Source organism: Nannospalax galili, unplaced genomic scaffold (genome assembly GCF_000622305.1).
Source record: "Nannospalax galili isolate Female #2095 unplaced genomic scaffold, S.galili_v1.0 scaffold180, whole genome shotgun sequence".
NCBI lineage: Eukaryota > Metazoa > Chordata > Mammalia > Rodentia > Spalacidae > Nannospalax > Nannospalax galili.
In genome coordinates, this window is record NW_008348199.1 from 2,148,461 (window position 1) to 2,166,560 (window position 18,100).

Consider the following 18,100-nt stretch of genomic DNA (forward strand, 5'->3'; position numbering starts at 1 on the left):
CCTAGTGACCCGTTCCTCCTACATCTCTCTGGCCCCTGACCTCCTGACCTCACAGACCAGGTTCAGCCACTTCCTCACTGTGCCTCCCTTTCCTCTTTTGAAATGCAAACACCTACAAATCTGCCACTGCAATCTGGAACCTGGGTGGATGTGCGCACGGTGCCAAGGAGCTCCTGGGAGCAGCTGTGCGCAGCTGCGGACGGTGACTGCTCGGGCCCCTCACCCAGGGGAGGCCGCGACTGACTCAGCCTGGGGCGGAGCCACCTGGGCCTCCATCCTCATCCCAGCCCGGGTTGGCCATTCCCGTCCCCACAGCATCCAGGCTCCCGTCTCTGCGCATCCCCGAACCCAGCGCCCTGCTATGGCCTTCCTGGAAGCGGAGGGCGGCTGGAACGTGTCCTTCGCAGGTGCGGGGTACTTGGGCCTCTACCACGTGGGAGCCACCCAGTGCCTGCGCGAGCGCGCGCCGCATCTCCTCCAGGGCGCCCGCCGTCTGTATGGCTCCTCATCCGGCGCTCTCAACGCCGTGAGCATCATCTGTGGCAAGTCGGCAGGTGTGTGGAAAGGTTCCCGGAGCCCACAGGGAGCTGCGCCTGGCTCTACACTCTGCCACTGAATCTGATCTCTGGGGTCACTCCTATTTACAAAGGTGGGATCCTGGTTTCAGAGCTGGGATCATGCCCCCTAGGGTCCCTGGGGGCATTTGAAACCAGGGCTGGGCAAGGATATTCTGAATTGATTCCCAGGCACTCAGGAGGGAGGTGGTCTCTGTGGGTGTGTGAGTGGCCTCAGGTGTCTGAGGCCTCCCTCCCCACCACCCTGCAGACTATTGCTGCTCCAACCTCCTGGGCATGGTGAAGCAGGTGGACCAGCTGAGTCTGGGCATCTTCCACCGGGCCTATGTGCCCATAGAATACATCAAACAGAGACTGCAGGACACTCTGCCCAGCGACTGCCACATCCTGGCTTCCCAGAGGCTGGGCATCTCCATGACCCACTGGCCTGATGGCCGCAACTACATAGTCACTGACTTTGTCACTCCGGATGAGCTTATCCAGGTGAGTAGGGGCTGGGCTGGGCCCTGGGCAGTGGAAGCAAAGTCCACCAGGTATCAGAATGTGTCCAGAGGCTTCTGGAAGTAGCCAGAGCTACACTGGATCTGAAGAAAGAGTCACCCAGGGGCTTCTGTGGTCCTGGGAGGAGAGGGACCTGAGGGGCCCCTGGGGCTCTCTGAGAGGAGGTCAACTTCCTCAGTCAGGGCCCCCAGGGCTGATCTTCCCACAGGTATCTGCCCAGGCCCATCCTACCCCATTCTCCCTGCACTTTCTGATTCCGGAGCAAACTTATTGAGCTTCTGTTCTGTGTGGGGTGCTATTGTAGGTCTGTGATTCTGTCAGGGAAGGGACTAGACAAAAGCCCTCAACCTCCTTCTAATGAGGCTGGGGACGGATGGATGCTCTTTCCAGGAACTGGTTAGGAATCAGGACCACCAGGTGGGGAAGGGAAAATCTCTTCTGACTTGTCAGATCTCTCCTCTGTCTCCTCTCACACTAAGCCTCTCACACTAAGCCCCACCCCCCTCAGGCTGTCTTTGTGCCCCGAACTCAGCACTGGGACCTGCCTACCAGGTCCAAAGTTACTGGAACATAGCTAGCTGTTCAGTTATTGGGGGTGTCCCCTGCTGTGAGCTGATGTCCAGCAGGGAACCCCAGACTCCAGAGTCTGTCCTAGCACACACGCCTGGACTGCACATAAGAGGTGCTCAGTGAATCTCAGCCCTTGCTGCATTCATCTGTGGGAACGAAGTTCACCCACATTTCCAGTGCTCAGGGGCTAGAAGTGCTCACGAGCCTCCCAGGGAAGGTAGAAGGGATGCCTTCCAGGAGGCTGACCAATGGTCTATGTTTCCTGAGCTTGGAAAACTCTGGGTCAGCATCTTTTGCAAAGCCCCTTACCTCTAGTATATTTGATGGTTTTAAAGATATTCTTGGCAGTCACAACCCTGCATGTGTCGATGCATGCTGCTGGTATCTAGTAGGTGGGGCCAGGGACAATGCTAAGCATCCTACACAATGCACAGGACAGCTTACACATCCCTGTTACAGAAACACAGAAACACCTGACCCAGGTGTTCACAGGGTCAGCCTAAGTGAAGTATCTTTTTTACAGCAGGACTTGTCATGGCTTTTACGAGGGTTGGGGGAGATGATGTCACTCATGGGGACGGGGGTAGGGTGGGGGCTGGGGTTCCTTCCTGGAGGAGCATTTGTTTGGTGGATCATGGACAGAGCACTCTGATTGGGGGTGGTGGTACTGATGAGGAGTGTCCTACCCACGGTCCCGGGCAGTGAGGGTGCCCCTCCGCACAGAGGACGGTGCTGTAAGGAGGCACTCACCTGTCTTCAGCTGAGCAGGTGGCGATGTGGATGGGCGAGTACGAACACTGAGTGGGGACAATTGATGTTCTCTTGGGTCTTGTCCTTTAGGCTCTTGTCTGCACTTTGTATTTCCCCTTGTACTGCGGGATGACCCCCCCTGAGTTCAGAGGGGAGGTGAGCGCATTAGGGGCATCTGCTGGGATGTGGGGGACTGGTCCAGAAGTGGAGGTAGTAGTTGGCATCTTCTGGGTGGCACCTCCTGCTGCTGGGGCTCTGCATGGGCTGGAGGGAGCTGGGGACTCAGGGCCACATGGGGAGGGCATGGGGAGGGCAGCGTGGCCCACCTGCCTGCCTGTCTCACAGCGCTACATTGGTGGGGCTTTCAGCAACAACCTGCCCTTGGCAAACTGCCCCTCCACCATCACTGTCTCTCCCTTCCACGGAACGGTGGACATCTGTCCCCAGAGCAGCTCGGCCAGCCTGCACGAGCTGAACGCCTTCAATGCCAGCTTCCAGATCTCTACCATGAACTTCTTCCTGGGGTACATATCCCTCTTCCCCTGCAAACCTGAGGTAGGTCACCAGGGCATGGTCCCTGCCCATGACCCCTCCCCAGAACTTCAATCACTCCCAGCCTCACCTCACTCCAGCCCTGGAGGTGAAATCTGGGCCCAGCTGGGATCCCACTTGACTATTCCTCCATGGGTTCGAACTGAGCTAGGATTGTCCAGATCAGGGGGTACACTCACATTAACACCCTGTGAGCTGGACTGGAGCCCGGCAGGGGTCCGCACTCACCCAGCCAGGCTCTGTAAGCGGAATAGTTAGCTCCATTTTTTTTTTTTTTTTTTTTTTTTTTTTTTAAAAAAAAAAAAAAAAAAAAAAAAGAGGACGATAAATCTTTCACTGTGATATATCAAAATAACCAGGCTGGTCTCGAACTCACAAAGATCTGCCTGCCTCTGCCTCCCAAGTGCTGGCATTAAAGGTATGCACCACCACGCCCGGCCCTGCTCCATTTTTTTTAAAGATTCAGTTTATTTTTATTTGTGTGTGTGTGTGTGTGTGTGTACATGTGTATGTACATGTGTGTGTATGCCCAAGGAGGCCCAAGGAAGAGGGCAACAGATCCTCTGGAGCTGGAGTTGCAGGCAGTTGTGAGCCTCCCCATATGGGTGCTGGGAACTGAATTTAGGTCTCTGGAAGAGCAACAAGTGCTCTTAACTGCTGAGCCATCTCTCCAGTCCCTAGTTAGCTCCATTTCTCAGAGGACATAGGCTCAGAGAGGTTAAGTGACTTATTGAAAGTCACACAGCTTGGAAGTGGCAGAGCCAAAATGATCCTTTCAGGATATTCAGCCCAAGGTCTTAACAGTGGCTGAGACTGTGGCCAGCGTGCTGGGGACAGACAGACCAAGGTGCTGGGCTCCTCCCCACCCCTCTGCCCTCTTCCTGTGTGTTATAATTCACAGGTCAGGGCCAGAAGTTCCAGCACGCCTTATCAGTCACCTGGTGAGGGCAGAGACTCTCAGCCTCACTTCACAGATAGGGAAACTGAGGGTCTTCAAGGTGGTGCTGCTGGTCTGAGGTTACACCCCACACTCCCTGAGCCCACGGAGGCCTCTTTCCAACAGTGGCTCCCATTTCAGGAAACTCCTTGAAATTACCTACAGAGGGGAGAGGGAAGGAGCTGCCCTCTCAGGCCTGTGGGGAGCCAGGTGGAGACCCTGCCATCTTGCCACCCTGACTGCTAGAGGGAAACTGTGGAGGCAGGCAGGCCACTGGGAGGGGACCTCAGGAGCAGCTCTCCCTGACCAGTACTGGGGCCCCGGGTAACTACTCTGGAGTATCACTTGTGCAGCAGGCTGGGCCCTGGCTGCTTCCAGCTAGGGACAGGTCTCCAGCCTGTGGCTGGTACTGGAGAGCCCTAAACCCTGGCTGACCACTGCAGACAAGGCTACCTGGATGCTCTGAGGTTTCTGGAGACACGGGGTAGGTGGCAGGGCTCAGCGACACAAGGTGGCAGGTGGATTCTGCCTCTCTGGAGTTTGAGCCCTGGGACCTCAGTGATTGCCCCGTGTGTAACCAAGTCATGTGGGTCCCATTCTGGAGCTTTGAAAGCCTGGGGCTGACAGAGGGTCTCTCAGTGATGGGGGTGGAGGAGTGTTTTGCCTCAGCCTAGGGTGAGCAGGGGCAAGGTTCCTGGAGGTGGCGCCAAACAAGCTGGGTTGGGATGAGATGCAGAGAAGAATGTGCCTGGTTGGAACAGAAAGGCAGAGGTGGAGTGCTGGAGCGGAACTGAACCCCAAGTGATATGTGAGCCGGTGGGAGGCAGGCACGTGCCCCCAGGGCCAGAGAGCATGGCCGTCACCCTGTGAGTCAGGATTGGGAGATGAACCCAAGCCGTGACCTCCGGAACACCCGTCTCCGACCTTTGTGGTCCTCCCCAGTCTACAGCACCCTACTCCCTATAGGCCTGGGCCTGAGACCACTGCATTTAATTCTCATCCTTAAGTTCACTTTTACAGAGGAGAAACTGAGGCAGGAGGGCTGGGGCTCATGTAGCTGGCATGTGTGGGTAGATAGGTAGACTTGGAGCATAGAGCTGTGTCCCTGGAGCCCCAGTTCTGATGAACGGCAGGGGTCACTGCAGAGGACCTATCCTTCAGCCTGAGTCCTGGAGCTGTCTGAGGCATGTGGACAGCAAGATGCCACTGTCTCCTGGGGCTGCCGCTGTGCCGACCATCAGATCTTCTCTCTCCCCACCCAGGACTTACCAAGGAGCCAGTGCTGTGGTCGCTAGTATCCAGGGAGCCTCTGGCCCCCGTGGAGGGGCACTGGGGCACTGGCCATTACCAAGGCTGGAAGACTGGCCTGACATTCAGGTGGGACATCTCTAACATGCTGGTCAAGGATGTACCTAACTTCGAGCAGCTGTCACCAGAACTGGAGGCTGGTACTGCCCCTTCCCACACCACTCACCGCCCAGCCACATGCCCACCAAGTCCCTACTAAGTGCCCAGTGCAGCAGAGGGCTTTTTCCGTGTCATTCATACCTGACCATAACCTGGCTGTGAGTCTCACTGGCACTTCTCCACCCTGAACCTCGATCTCCTCCTCTGTGCCATGCGGGAGGACTGAGCACGCATGTGCAGGGCGCCCTCTGCCGGCAACAGTAGCTCAATTGACCTGGAGAAGTGGTGGGTGGGTACTGTCTGCATCTTGGCAGCCCCAGGGGGACCAGGGACAGGTAATGGGGCGGTGACAGCTCACCAGCCAGCCTGTGGGTACCAAGGAACTGTGGGTTCCTTTGCAGCACTGAGGAAGGCATGCAAACGGGACCCCTGGGCTCGGTTCCAGTGTTCTGTGCCCGGCCGGGCCCTGACCTACCTGCTGTTACCGTGCACGCTGCCCTTTGAGGATGTCTACTTCAGGAGCAGGAGGTGAGGTGGCCTGGCCTGACAGAGGGGCAGGGCTCTGACAGGCAGCTAAGTAGCCCCCCGCACCTGGGTAGGCTCTACCAAAGAGAGTTGGTGGGGAGGCTGTATGGCCTAACAGAATCCTGGTCAGCAGCCTGAGCCAATTCTGTGACTTCTGTTTGCTCCACAGTCAGAACCTCAGACACTGCTCTGGCCTTGGCAACAATCCCAGCTGGTCCAGCTCAGATTGGTCATGTGGCCTGGGCCTGCTCTCTTGACCTCTCTGGGTCACAGCCACATTTCCTAAAAGCAAGGCTCCTCTGGGCCATCTGACTGCAACTGAACCCTGTGAGAGCATTGTGCCTCGCTGGGGTGGTGGACAACACTGTCTTGCCTGCTCACTCAGAAGCTGTTGAAGGCCTACGAGGGCCAGGTGCTGGCTGGGACCAAGGGAGATAGGCCAACCCTGATCTAGTTCCTGGTCTGGTGGAGCCTACAACTCACAGCCATCTAGTGCACATATACATGCTTTTAGCTCTTGGAAGAGGCCCACCCTGGCTCTGAGCTAGTCTGGCCCATGCTCAGAACCCTTTGGCTAGAGGAGACAGGAGATTACTTTTGATCTACAGTCCTAAGGGTGGGTCACAGTCCATCAGTTAAAGGGGAAGGAAAGCATTCCAGATGGATGGGGCAGTGAATGCAAAGGTCTTGGGGCAGAAGGGAGTTAGGCACATCTGAAACCAAAGGGGAGGTGGGTGTGGCTGGAGTGAACTTCAGACTCTTATACCAGATGGGCCTGGAGAATGGCTGGGGCCAGACACACAGGGATCTGTGGCCAGTTGGGTAAGTGTTGTCTAGAATGGGGGTAAGATATGGAGGACTCTACAGGGAGGTTTTGTCCAGAGATCTGTTTATAGGATCTTCTTTTCTTGAGACAGGGCCTCACCTTGTAGCCCTGGCTGGCCTGGACCCTTGGTGTATAGACCAGGCTCGCTTCAAAGTCATAGAGATCTGCCTGCCTCTGCTTTCCACATTCTGGGATGGAAGGCGTGTGCTGCAAGGACTGGTTCTGAGATCAAATCTTACTATACAATCCAGACTGACCTTGAACTCAAGCCCCTCCTGCCTGGGACTCTAGCCATGTGTCACTAGATCCGGCCTGAGATCTTTATTTCTAAAAAGTCTCCATGTTTTAGAAGAAGGTCTGTGACAGTCCTGTTCTACACTGAGTTAGTGACTGGGTCAGCACTGGCGTTTCAATGGTGAGCGGCCCAAAGCTGGGGAGCCTCTCTGTTGACAGACTCTCCTCAGGCTCAGGAAAACCACAAGTTGAAATGCAAAAGAATAAATATGAAGTGTAGCCTTTTCTATGTGGTGACGGTCTGCCCAGAGCACCGGAAATTAAACCCTTGGTATTTCCTACAGCGTGCACATCCACGGGGCATCTGGAACAGGAGAGAGCGCTGGTCAGAGGGTGTGTGGGGAGGAGGGGCACGGGAAGGGAGAGGGATGGAGATAAGGAAGGTTAAGGACTGTTGACAGGTCAGGAAACTGAGGTCTAGAGAAGTGCCCCTGCTCCCAGATCACACAACAGATGAGCAGGAGAGCTGAGTGGCTCTAAACCAGACACCGTCAGCTGTGCTTTCTGCCCCAGGCTTGCTCCTGGAGCTCTGTGGAGCAACATACTCCCTCCCCCAAGTTCAAAGTCCACCTCAGGTTATCCTGCCCCACATGCCCCCAGCGAGGTCACCATGCTCCACAGTGGTGCCCAGCACCTCTGGGCTCTTCTTGCCTACCCTGGGCAGTCCTCCCACGGTCCAGCTGGTGCCCTGAGTGCAGGCCCGGCTCTGCTGAGGGACAATCCTGGACTGTCCAGGAAGCTGATGCTGTGGCTGCCCGAGATGCCAGCTGATCTGTGCTGGATGCAGGGTCTGCTAAAGAGTGCGGTCTTCGAGGTCTACTCCAGGGTGAGGACCCAACTCCTCAGACTGGGCAGGTGAGGCATATGAAAAGGCCGAGGTGTATGAGGGGCAAGGGCATTTTGCCAGGTGTGTGTGCAGCAGGTGTGTGTGCAGCAGGTGTGTGTGCTGCCCGCTCCCACCCCCCAGCACCCAGCACCTGGTGCTAACCACCTGTATTAGTTACTTTTCTGTTGCTGTGATAGAAACACCATGAAAAGGAACTTATAAAAGGAAGAGTTTATCTGCAGTCATGGTTCCAAAGGGGCAAGAGTCCTCATCATGGTGGGGAGGCGTGCCAGCACAGGTGGCTGGAGGAGGAGTGGAAGCTAAGCTCTCACATCTTCAAGCAGGCAGAAGCAACCAAGAGTAACTCAAGATCTGGCACGGCTTAAGAACTATCTAAGCCCATCCCTAGCATGGCCACACCTTCTAAGACCTTCCAAAACAGTGCCAGCAACTGGGGACAAAATGTCCAAATACTTGGAGCCTATGGGGGACATTCTCATTCAAACCACCACACCACCCAATTCACAGAATCCAGAACCTAGCACACAGCACCTAGCACCTAATGTCGCCCACTCAGAACCTATAGAACCTATAGAACCCAGAACCTAACACCTAACACCCAGCAACTAGCACCTTGTACATACCCCCCAAGTCACAGATCCCAGAACCTAGCACACAGCACCTAGTATCTACCGCCCAATTTATAGAATCCAGAGCCTAGCACCTACCACCCAGCACCTTATACCCACCACCCAATTCCCAGAACCCAGAACCTACAACCTAGTGCCCCCCACCTATGCTGTGCCCCTCTGTTCATCCACCTGGCAGCCCTGTTTGTGTGTTCACTGCCATTGTGTGCCACCCTGTGTCAGGGACTCTTGACCAGTTGTACTGGTTAGGCTAAGTGGTCTTCTGGGGATACTCCCAGGGGACAGGTGGGTCTCCTTTACCATCCCTGCTGGCCCTGTGTGGCCAGGAGCTGCCAGGTTGCCTCCTGCCTGCTCTCTCTGTTGCAGGAGACCCGGTATGTCTCCCTTCTCCCATCCTGTCCTCCTAGGAAGGATCACCCTGGAGCTCCACTGTCCCTCCTGGTTGGCCCCTCTGAGGGCCTGGGCTCTCTTCCTCAGAAAGGGCTGGGGACAGAGTAGCCTAGCTCCCTGAGGGGGTGTATGTCCCTTACTGTGTCATCCTGCCTTTGGCAAACCTCAGGCTTTAAACTGATACACGTCTCCTTTACCCTACAGCCCGCCAGTCACCAGCACGGATTCTGGTCCCTTCCAGCCTCGGACAGCTGCCTCTGAGAACCCGGCTTTGAAGTTTAGCCCCTCCGATCATGCACAGTGCTAGGCTGGCCAGTGTGTGAGGCCTGATGGGCCCTGGCCTCATTCAGTGTAGTGTCCGTCCTGGCTGTGGTGACTCTGGAAGATGGCCTGTGTCAGGCCTCCCCCCGAGGAGCTCTGAGCCTGATTTCCAGTTCAGGAAGCTGGCTGCCCTGTGTCCGGTCTTCCTAGTGTAGGCTGCCTGCTAATGTTGTGGAAAGTGATCCCTCTCCTAAGACCCTGGGGGGGTGCACACTTTTATTTGGAGTAGGTGTGGCCTGTCTGGATGCCCCTGGTGCCTAGGTGTCTTCCTCCTCTCTGAGCATCTTGTCAGGGAAGGAAGGATGGAAAAAGCCAAGGCATGTCTCAGTTTTGGATGTCCACATGGGGGTCATGGAGGGCACAGGCACCCAGCAGAGGCATACATGTCTCAAGCTGTGTACAGAGAACCTGGCAGGAACTGGAACCAGTGTTCCAATGCCCAGATCAGGGGAGTCACTGCGGCACCAGGGCTGCCCCACCCTTTCTCTGAACTCTCCTTGCACTGTCCTGGGGGTGAGCCTGCGACCCTGTCACTAGGCAAGCCTCAGTCTCTTACCCTACCTGGGCCCCACATGGGCACTTACCAGGAGTGGGAAGGCGGCCAGCTGGGGTTCCCTTTTACTGGGATCCTTTGCAGGGGTTTCTGCTGGGGTCATATCTCATTGGCACTGCAGCCTGGCCCCTCAGGAGGGTTTCTGGGTGCCCCACATGGCATGCCAAGCCTCCTCTGGCCTCTCCTGGGAGTCCCTGTCCTTCCCGTCCCTGCAGAGTCCACACTGTGCTCCTGGCCAGACTGAGAGGACAGGGCCCAAGTAGAGGTGGGGACTGTGGAGGGTAGAGGTACCTGTAGATAAGAGACAGAAGAATTGTGAATGAAGAGATGGTGTGTCATTGATCATCTCTCCATCCATCGGTCATTCATTGATCATTGATCATTCATCTACCATTGATTCACCATTTATCATTAATTTACTCTTTCATTAATTCACCATCCATTCACTCATTATCCATTTCCATCATCATCCATCCTTTATCCAGCTATCATTAATTCACTGGTCACTTATTGATCATCCCTCCATCCATCCCCATCCATTCATTTTCATTCATTCACATGGTTCTCAGGAACAAGTTGTGAACAAACCCACTTTGAGCAGCACACAGGGAAACGCCACCCTGAGCCCCTCCCAGGAGTGGCTGTGCTTTTAAGAGAACATGGCAGGTGAGGATGGGAAGCCGAGGGAGCCATGCGGCCAGGTGGTCAGGAGACCTGACAAGAGACCAAGAGCTTTGCAAAGAGAGGCAGCAGCAGAGCAGAGGCCAGGCAGAGAGAAGGGTGCGTCTGTCACAGCAGCCGGAGTGGGCAGAGGGTGGAGGGTATGCTGAGAGTGTGGGGAGGCTGCGCCATGTCACCAAGGGGTTTGGGCAGGGGGACCAAACAGTGAGTGAAGAGCCAGTGCCTGGTCAAGGTGGTTGTGGTTTGGATGACAAGCACCCCATAGGTTCAAGTATCTGAACACTCAGTCACTTGGTGGCACTGTTTGGAGAAGGTCGTGAAGCCATCAGGAGGTGTGGCCTAGCAGGAGGAGCGGCTTTGAGAGTTCACGGCCTTGCCCCACCTCCAGCTTGCCCTCTGCTTCCTGCTCCTGCTTGAGGATGTGAAAGCTCCATTTTCTGCTCTGGCTGCCTCCCACCACACCTCCCTCCAACTCTCATCCCAATAAACTCTTCCTTCTGTAAGTTGCCTTGGTCATGGTGTTTTATCACAGCAATGGAAAAGTAACTAATACAGTGGCCCAGGCTTGTAACCCAGCACTCGGGGAAGAGTCAGGAGGATCTGGAGTTCCAGGTCAGCCTGGGCTATACAGTGAAATCTATCTCAGTAAAAACAAAACAAAACAAACTCCACCCCTCCAAAAACACCAAAGATGTGAGTCATGGCATGGGGGTTAGGCATGATGGGATCAGGAGGGCAGAGAGGGTGAGCAGGAGGCTCTACCTCCCTGCTGGCCCCTGAGACTGGGCTAACCTCACTTCTGTCTCCCTGATGGACCAGGCACTGGCCCCTTATGTCAGGGAGGGCTGTCTGTCTTGGAGTTTGGAGTCAGGTGTTCCCAGAAGGCCACTCTTTCTGTCTCCAAGGACCTGGGGATACTGCCTTGCCCCCGACCCAGCTGCCAGTGTGGGGTCTCGTCCCCCTGAGCAACTGGGGCTCCAGACCAGGGGCCTTTAGTCTCAGAATGTCCTTGAGGGATTGCTCTCGTGCCTCGTGGTCACAGGCTCCAATCCAAAGCCTCCCCATGCTGCCCTCTCACCCACCAGCTCCTCACTCTGGGAACCCACCTTTGCCACCCCTGCCTGCTTCTCTCTGTGCTTTAGGGTAGACGCCAGCCACTCCTCCTGTTCTCCATTTCCTCCTCAGCCACAGCCTGTGCCCGAGGTTCCCAGCTGACTCAGGGGAATGCCTCTGCTGCCCATCGCCTGGCTCCTGGGCTGGGGATGTGGCTCAGGATGTGGGTAGAGTGCTCGCCTAGTGTGCATAGAGTCGTGGGTTTGATCTCTAGCACCACATAATCTTAGTGAGGTGATATATGCTTCTTAAAGCAGTTTTTCAAGGAGGCGGCAGGAAGATTAGAAGTTCAAGGTCATCCTTGACTACACAGTGAGTTGAAGGCCAGCCTGAGATCATGAGACTCTATCTCTTTCTCACACACACAGCTCTGAAGACTTCCCTCTGGTCGTTGTCATCTGTAGCCCAACTATCAAGAGCCCTCTTGGGACCCGAGTCACTCGTGGCCTCCCATTCATCCACCACCTCTTCTTGTCTCCCAGCGTCCCAGCCAGAGGCCTCCTGTACCTGGAGCCTTCCATTTATTTATTTATTTACAACGCTGGGGATGGAATCCAGGGCCTGGTGTATGCTAGGCAAGTCCTCTGCCACTTAGCTACACCCTATACCCTCTTTTTACTTTTTATTTTAAGGCAGTGTCTCACTAAGTGACCCATATTGGTCTTGAATTCAGTATGTGGGCAGCCTTGAACTTGTAATCTTCCTGTCAGTCTCCAAGATGACTGGGACTCCAGGATGCGCCAGCCAACCTGGCTGTGCCTGCCCAATGGCTGGCCTGGGAGAGTATGCTGGCTGTTTCTCCTTGCCTGAGGCAGATCATACCTGAGGTTCTCCCATGTTCCTTTGCTGTCTGCATGCAGGGAACGGGAATCTAGCCTTCCCCAGCTGCTTACACCTTAGTTAGTTCCTGGGTCCCATATGCTGCACCCCTGAGAGGCTGGAAGGTTTTCCCTATGTCATAGTGGGGATGGTGAGGTCCAGGGAGGTGAGGACAGGCTGTAAATGGTGAAATCTGAGCTGCAGGTGATCCAGGGATCCAGGAACCAGGCCAGCTCTGTGGGCATCTGCTCATGACTAGGAATGAGTGCTTTTTTTTTTTTTTATCAGCTCTTTGCCCGACCCCCTTTAAAATTTTTTTTTAAAAATTATTTTTAGCTGGGCAAGGTGGTGCATACCTTTAATCCCAGCACTCAGGAGGTAGAGGCAGGCGGATCTCTGTGAGTGCAAGGCCAGCCTGGTCTACATAGTGAGTTCCAGGACAGCTGGAGCTACAGGGAGACCCTGTCTCAAAAAGACCAAAAAAAATTATTTTTATGTGTATGTGTGTCTTGCCTGCATGTAGGTAAGTGCACCCGTGTCGTGCAATGCCTGAGGAGGACAGAAGAGGCCGTTGGATCCCCTGGAACTGGGGTTATGGACAGTTGTTAGTTGCTACATGGGTGCTGGGATTTGAACCCGGGTCTTCTGCAAGAACAACCAGGGTTGTAATGGGGGGGACTGATTGTATTTTATTTGTTGCTATTATGAAACCTTTTGTCTCTAGGGTGTTTATCATAGCATCTTTTAGGTCTTCTAGAGAGGAATCCTCATCTTGTCAGACCAAGAGGTCATCCATGTAATGATAAACATGTAGGCCTTTTTTAAAAAGGGGTGCTAGTGCATTTACAATGGCCTCCTGGCATATTGTAGGGCTGTTTGCCATACCCTGTGGCAGAAATAGCCATTCATATCGATCAGCTGGCCCAGAATTGTTAATTTTTGGAACTGAGAAGGCAAAATGTTGGCAATCATTATTGTGTAAACGGATGAGAAAAAGCAGGCTTTTATATCTAGGACTCACAGGGGAGTATTAAGGGGGATGGCAGAGACCATGGGCAGGCCTCTTTGGGGTGATCCCCATATTTTCATAGTTTTGTTTATGGCTCTGAGGTCCTGTAGCAGTCTCCATGCCCCTGTCTTTTTCTTTATTACAAAGACTGGGGTGTTCCATGGGCTCCTGGAGGGCCTAATGTGACCCAGCTGTAACTGATCTTTAACAGGTTGTTGTAAAATGAGTAATTTCTCCCTGGGTAATGGCCACTGTTCCACCGCATAGTCTTGATCTAGACCACATATGCAAGAGTACACGTGGACCCTGCAGTTCCTGGGTACCTTTGTGATAGTGGGTCACCCCTTGAGCGTGATCACCCACTGAGTGAGCCCCATGCCTCAGACTTCTTCAATGCCATCTGTGGCAGGAAGGCCACTATGTGCCAATCTGTAGCTGGGGTCCCATGATGCTCATGGTGATCTTTGTCCTCAAGGAATCTGTGTGCTGATGTCACTGGGGAATGCTGACCCCTGACCCCACATTGTGTGCTGGTTCCAGTGACATCCCTAGGTGGCAATTCAACATCTCCCAACTTTGCATTTTAGCTAGGAAGCAGGTTGGGCGCACTAATCAGGTGTTTCATGATCACTAAGAAATGATCATTATCTTTTATTTTGGGACAGAGTTTCTGTAGCCCAGGTTGGCCTCAGACTCACTGTATAACCTTGAACTCCAGATCCTCTGCCTCCACCTGCTGAGTGCTGGGATGACAGACCTGCACCACCACACCAGCTCACATGGTGTTGGGAATGGAACCTGGGGCTTCGTTCATTCTAGACAAGCACTCTAGCAACTGAGCCACATCCCAGAGGAGTCTGTGTGTTGTCACACTTGTGCGTGATGTGTGTGTGTGTGTGTTGTATGTGATGTGTGTATGGTGTATGATGTCTGTATGTGTATGGTGTGTGTGCATGGTGTGTAGTGTGTATATTTATGGTGTGTATGTGGTGTATGATGTGTGTAGTGTGTATATTTGTGGTGTGTGTATGTGGTGTACGATGTGTATGTGTGTGTGGCATTATGTGTGTTTGTGGTGTGGTATGTGTGTGTATGGTGTATGTGTCATGTATGATGTGTGTGTGGTCTGTTTGTAGGTGTATGGTGTGTGTGCATGGTGTGTAGTGTGTATATTTATGGTGTGTATGTGGTGTATGATGTGTGTAGTGTGTATATTTGTGGTGTGTGTATGTGGTGTACGATGTGTATGTGTGTGTGGCATTATGTGTGTTTGTGGTGTGGTATGTGTGTGTATGGTGTATGTGTCATGTATGATGTGTGTGTGGTCTGTTTGTAGTGTGGTGTGCTGTGTGTAGTATATATATGTCATGTATGATGTATGTGTGTATTGTGTATTTGTGTTGTGCGTATTGTGTGCATGTGTGTTGTGTATGTGTGTGCTGTGTGTGTTCGCAGGTTGGGAGGACAGAGGAGGACTTCCTGTGTCTTCTCTGCTGCAGCCCACCTTACTGTCTTGACACTGAACTGGAAGCTCACCCTTCTGGCTTAGCTGGCTGGTTAGTGAGCTCTGGAACCCCATCTCAGCAAGTCCACTCCCTCATGCCAGGGTTACAGGTATGCACAGCCACGTTTGTCTTTTTTTAAAACATGGATTCTAGGGATTCAAATCCAGGTTTTCACACGTGCTCAGCAAGGACTCTTACCTACTGAGCCATCTCCCCATTCCTTCTTACCAAAAAAAGATAAAATAAATTTGATCGTTTTATTAGTTACTTTTCTGTTTCTGTGATAAAAACTGTGACCAAAGGTGGCTTACAGAAGGAAGACTTTACAAGCACTTACAGTCCCAGAGGGAAATCCACAGTGATGGGGGAGGTACAGGGGCAGGAATAGAAAACTCAGCTCAAATCCTGAACCCCAAACATGAAGCAGAGAGGGTGAACTGGGAGTGAAGCGAGGCATGACCTCTCAAAGTGACATGCTCACACCTCCTAATGGTTCCAAGACCTCCTCAAACAGCATCTCCAACTGGGGACCAAGTGTTCAAATACTTGAGCCCATGGGAACATTTCTGGTGCGAACACCCACAGCTGAGTTATGGATGTACACAGGAAAGTGGTTCCTACAGTGAAGTAGGGCAACGTGTTTATCACCTCACGTGTTCTGTTTTCGGAGATAGGGTCTCATGTAGCTCATACTGGCCTCCAACTTTCTACATAGCTAAGGGTGACCCTGAGTTTGGATCCGTGATGCCACACCTGGCTGATCATCCCAAGCATCACCTTTTAGCTGTGCTGATATGTTCGAAATGTGCTTTAGAGCCCTTATCTTAGAGATGTGCGAGGAGTCGTACGTGATTGAGACACCGAGGCTCTATGTCACAATGGTCCTGGTGTGTGCGTTCAGGGGAGCTCATGAAATTAGAGTTAGTAATACACACTGGAAGATGGGCTGTGACGGGTGCATAGAAGTTCATTATCCCATTCTCTCAAATTTGTGTACGTTAGGCATTTCCGTAACCAAAAAATACTTAACCTTAAGCTTTATTTATTTAAATTACATTTATTTTTACTTACTTATATAACTATTTATTTATTTGTTGCGTGTATGTGTGTGTGTATGTCGCAGGACACAGGGCAACTCGAGAGACTCAGTTCTGTCACCATCTGGTTTCCAGAAATCAAACTCAGGTTGTAAGGCGTGGCAAAATTCAGCACCGCGGACAGCAACCACGGTCCCAGCATCCGCACGGAGGCGGTCACAGAGCGCTGGGAATTCAGGCATCCAGGCCGAGCCCCTGGAACTATCTGGACTTCACAGACCTCGGCGGGTGGGAGGCTCACTAACAGTGGCCTATCGACACTCTTCAGTCCATGAACCAGCCGTCTCTCTCTGTTTTTCTAGGTCCTTAATTTCTCTCTTCAATGCCAAGAAATTTGCGTAGGATTTTTTTTTTTTCTGGTTCGCTCTAAGGACTCATTGTTATTTGATGTTATTGTAGATGATATTAAAACTTCAGTTTCCAAGGATTTGTTGCTAGGATGTTGAAATAGAATTAACTTTTGTTTGGTGGTCTTGTGTACCACGAGCTCACCAAACTCCTTAATTCTGGTGGTTTCAGTTTGTTGCAAATTCTTAGGGAGTTTCTATGTCGAGAGATGGTTTATTTTTTACTAAACTGTTAATTACTGTATATGTGTGGGCGGGTGTGAGAGTGCCATAGCACACACGTGGAGGTCAGAGGACAACTCATGGGAATCAGTTCTTATCTTCCACCATATGGATCCCAGGGATTGAACTCAGGTCATCAGGTTTGGCATCAAGTGCCTTTACCTGTTGAGCCATCTCCTCAACCCTAGATTTTTATTCTGGAAAAAAAAACAAAAACCTACTACAAAGTTCACCACAACTGTCTTCCACAGAGGTTCACACTCCAGCCCCCAGTCCCTGTCATGCTATGTTAGCTGGAAAGGCAGGGAGTGGGTGGAATGGAGGTCGTGGATCAGTAAAGAACAGGGTGGGGGCCATGGGATCAAAGTGTCCTTAAGAGCAGAAGAGAGAGGCAGGTGAAAGGTGCAGCCAGTGACATGGGGGAGAGAGAGAGAGAGAGAGAGAGAGAGAGAGAGAGAGAGAGAGACTGACACTAACTATACTGGGTAGGGCTGGCCTTGGGGATGGGAAGGGACCAGGAGCTGAGTGAGGGATGCAGGCAGCCTGCAGGGACTGATGAAGGGGGACAGGGAGAAGCAGCCCAGGATCTCTCTCTCTCTCTCTCTCTCTCTCTCTCTCTCTCTCTCCCTCTCCCTCTCTCTCTCCACATGTGAAGGTCAGAGGACAAATTTGGGAGTGGGTTCTCTCCTCCTACCATGTGGGTCCCCAAGTCAGGTCGTCAGACTTGGAAGCAAGCACCTTTACCCCCTGAGCCATCTCTCCAGCTCGTTCTTAAGGCCATGGACGTCCTTCCACCCGTCTGTTCCAACCCTCTGTCCATTTTTTACTCAGCACGAACTCCTCTCCCTTCAAACACGGGCTCCGGGGCGCCAGCCTTCATCTGCAGCCCTTTGGGTCGCCCTGATTGCTTTCCATGATGGCCGGCTGTGTGGAAGGCCACCCTGAACCCCGGGTCAATCACTGTCCCCTCCCCTCTCCGCTCACTTTGCACGTAGCCCCTGCAGGCCCTGGCGTCTCCATCTGCCCTCCTCCAAGTTCTATTTTGACACAGGGTCTCATGGATCCCAGGCTTCAAACTCACTATGCAGCGGAGGCTGGGCTTGAACTCCTGATCCTCCTGCCTCCACTTCCCAAGTGCTGGCATGACAGATGTGCGCCAAGCCAGACTACAGGGGCTGGGGGGGCGGGGGAGGGGTACTGGGAACTGACCCCCGCTGGGCAGGCGCCACACCCCCAGCTCCTCCCAGCTCCCCAGGCTCTGGCTGCTGTCGGTTGCTCGGTCCCCAACTGTGTCCCCAGATCCGCTGGGAGGATGCTGCGAGCGCTGACCCGAACCCAGACCTGGGATGTGTCTCCTTGGAAGGTGGCTGTTCTCCATCCCTGCTCCACGCTCTGCGTCATAAGCAGTTTGTGGGATGCAGGTTTGGGGGGGGTCTCCCTGAGGCTGGCCCCGGAGTCCGCACCCGTCACCCCATCTCTGCAGCAGAGTGTCGGGGGCCACTTGCACCCCTGCCCCTGCCCCAGCTGTCCCAGCTCGGCGGTTTGCAAACGCGAGGGCCTGGACGGGGGTCTCTCTCCCTCTACTCCCCGCCACCGCAGCCGACCACACTCCGCAACGTCCACACGCAGG

The 18,100-nt window shown here is 53.5% G+C and overlaps 1 protein-coding gene across 1 annotated transcript; it reads left to right on the plus strand.

The window, feature by feature from the left end:
• Nucleotides 1-317: 317 nt before the first annotated feature.
• Pnpla5 (patatin like phospholipase domain containing 5) lies at nucleotides 318-10,809 on the plus strand. Its single transcript, XM_008844834.2, is given in 9 exon segments — nucleotides 318-554; nucleotides 826-1,058; nucleotides 2,487-2,552; nucleotides 2,742-2,955; nucleotides 4,301-4,369; nucleotides 5,148-5,333; nucleotides 5,694-5,820; nucleotides 7,673-7,792; nucleotides 9,008-10,809. Coding segments are annotated over 9 exon segments (1,311 nt in total). The 5' UTR covers nucleotides 318-361; the 3' UTR covers nucleotides 9,111-10,809.
• Nucleotides 10,810-18,100: the final 7,291 nt, after the last annotated feature.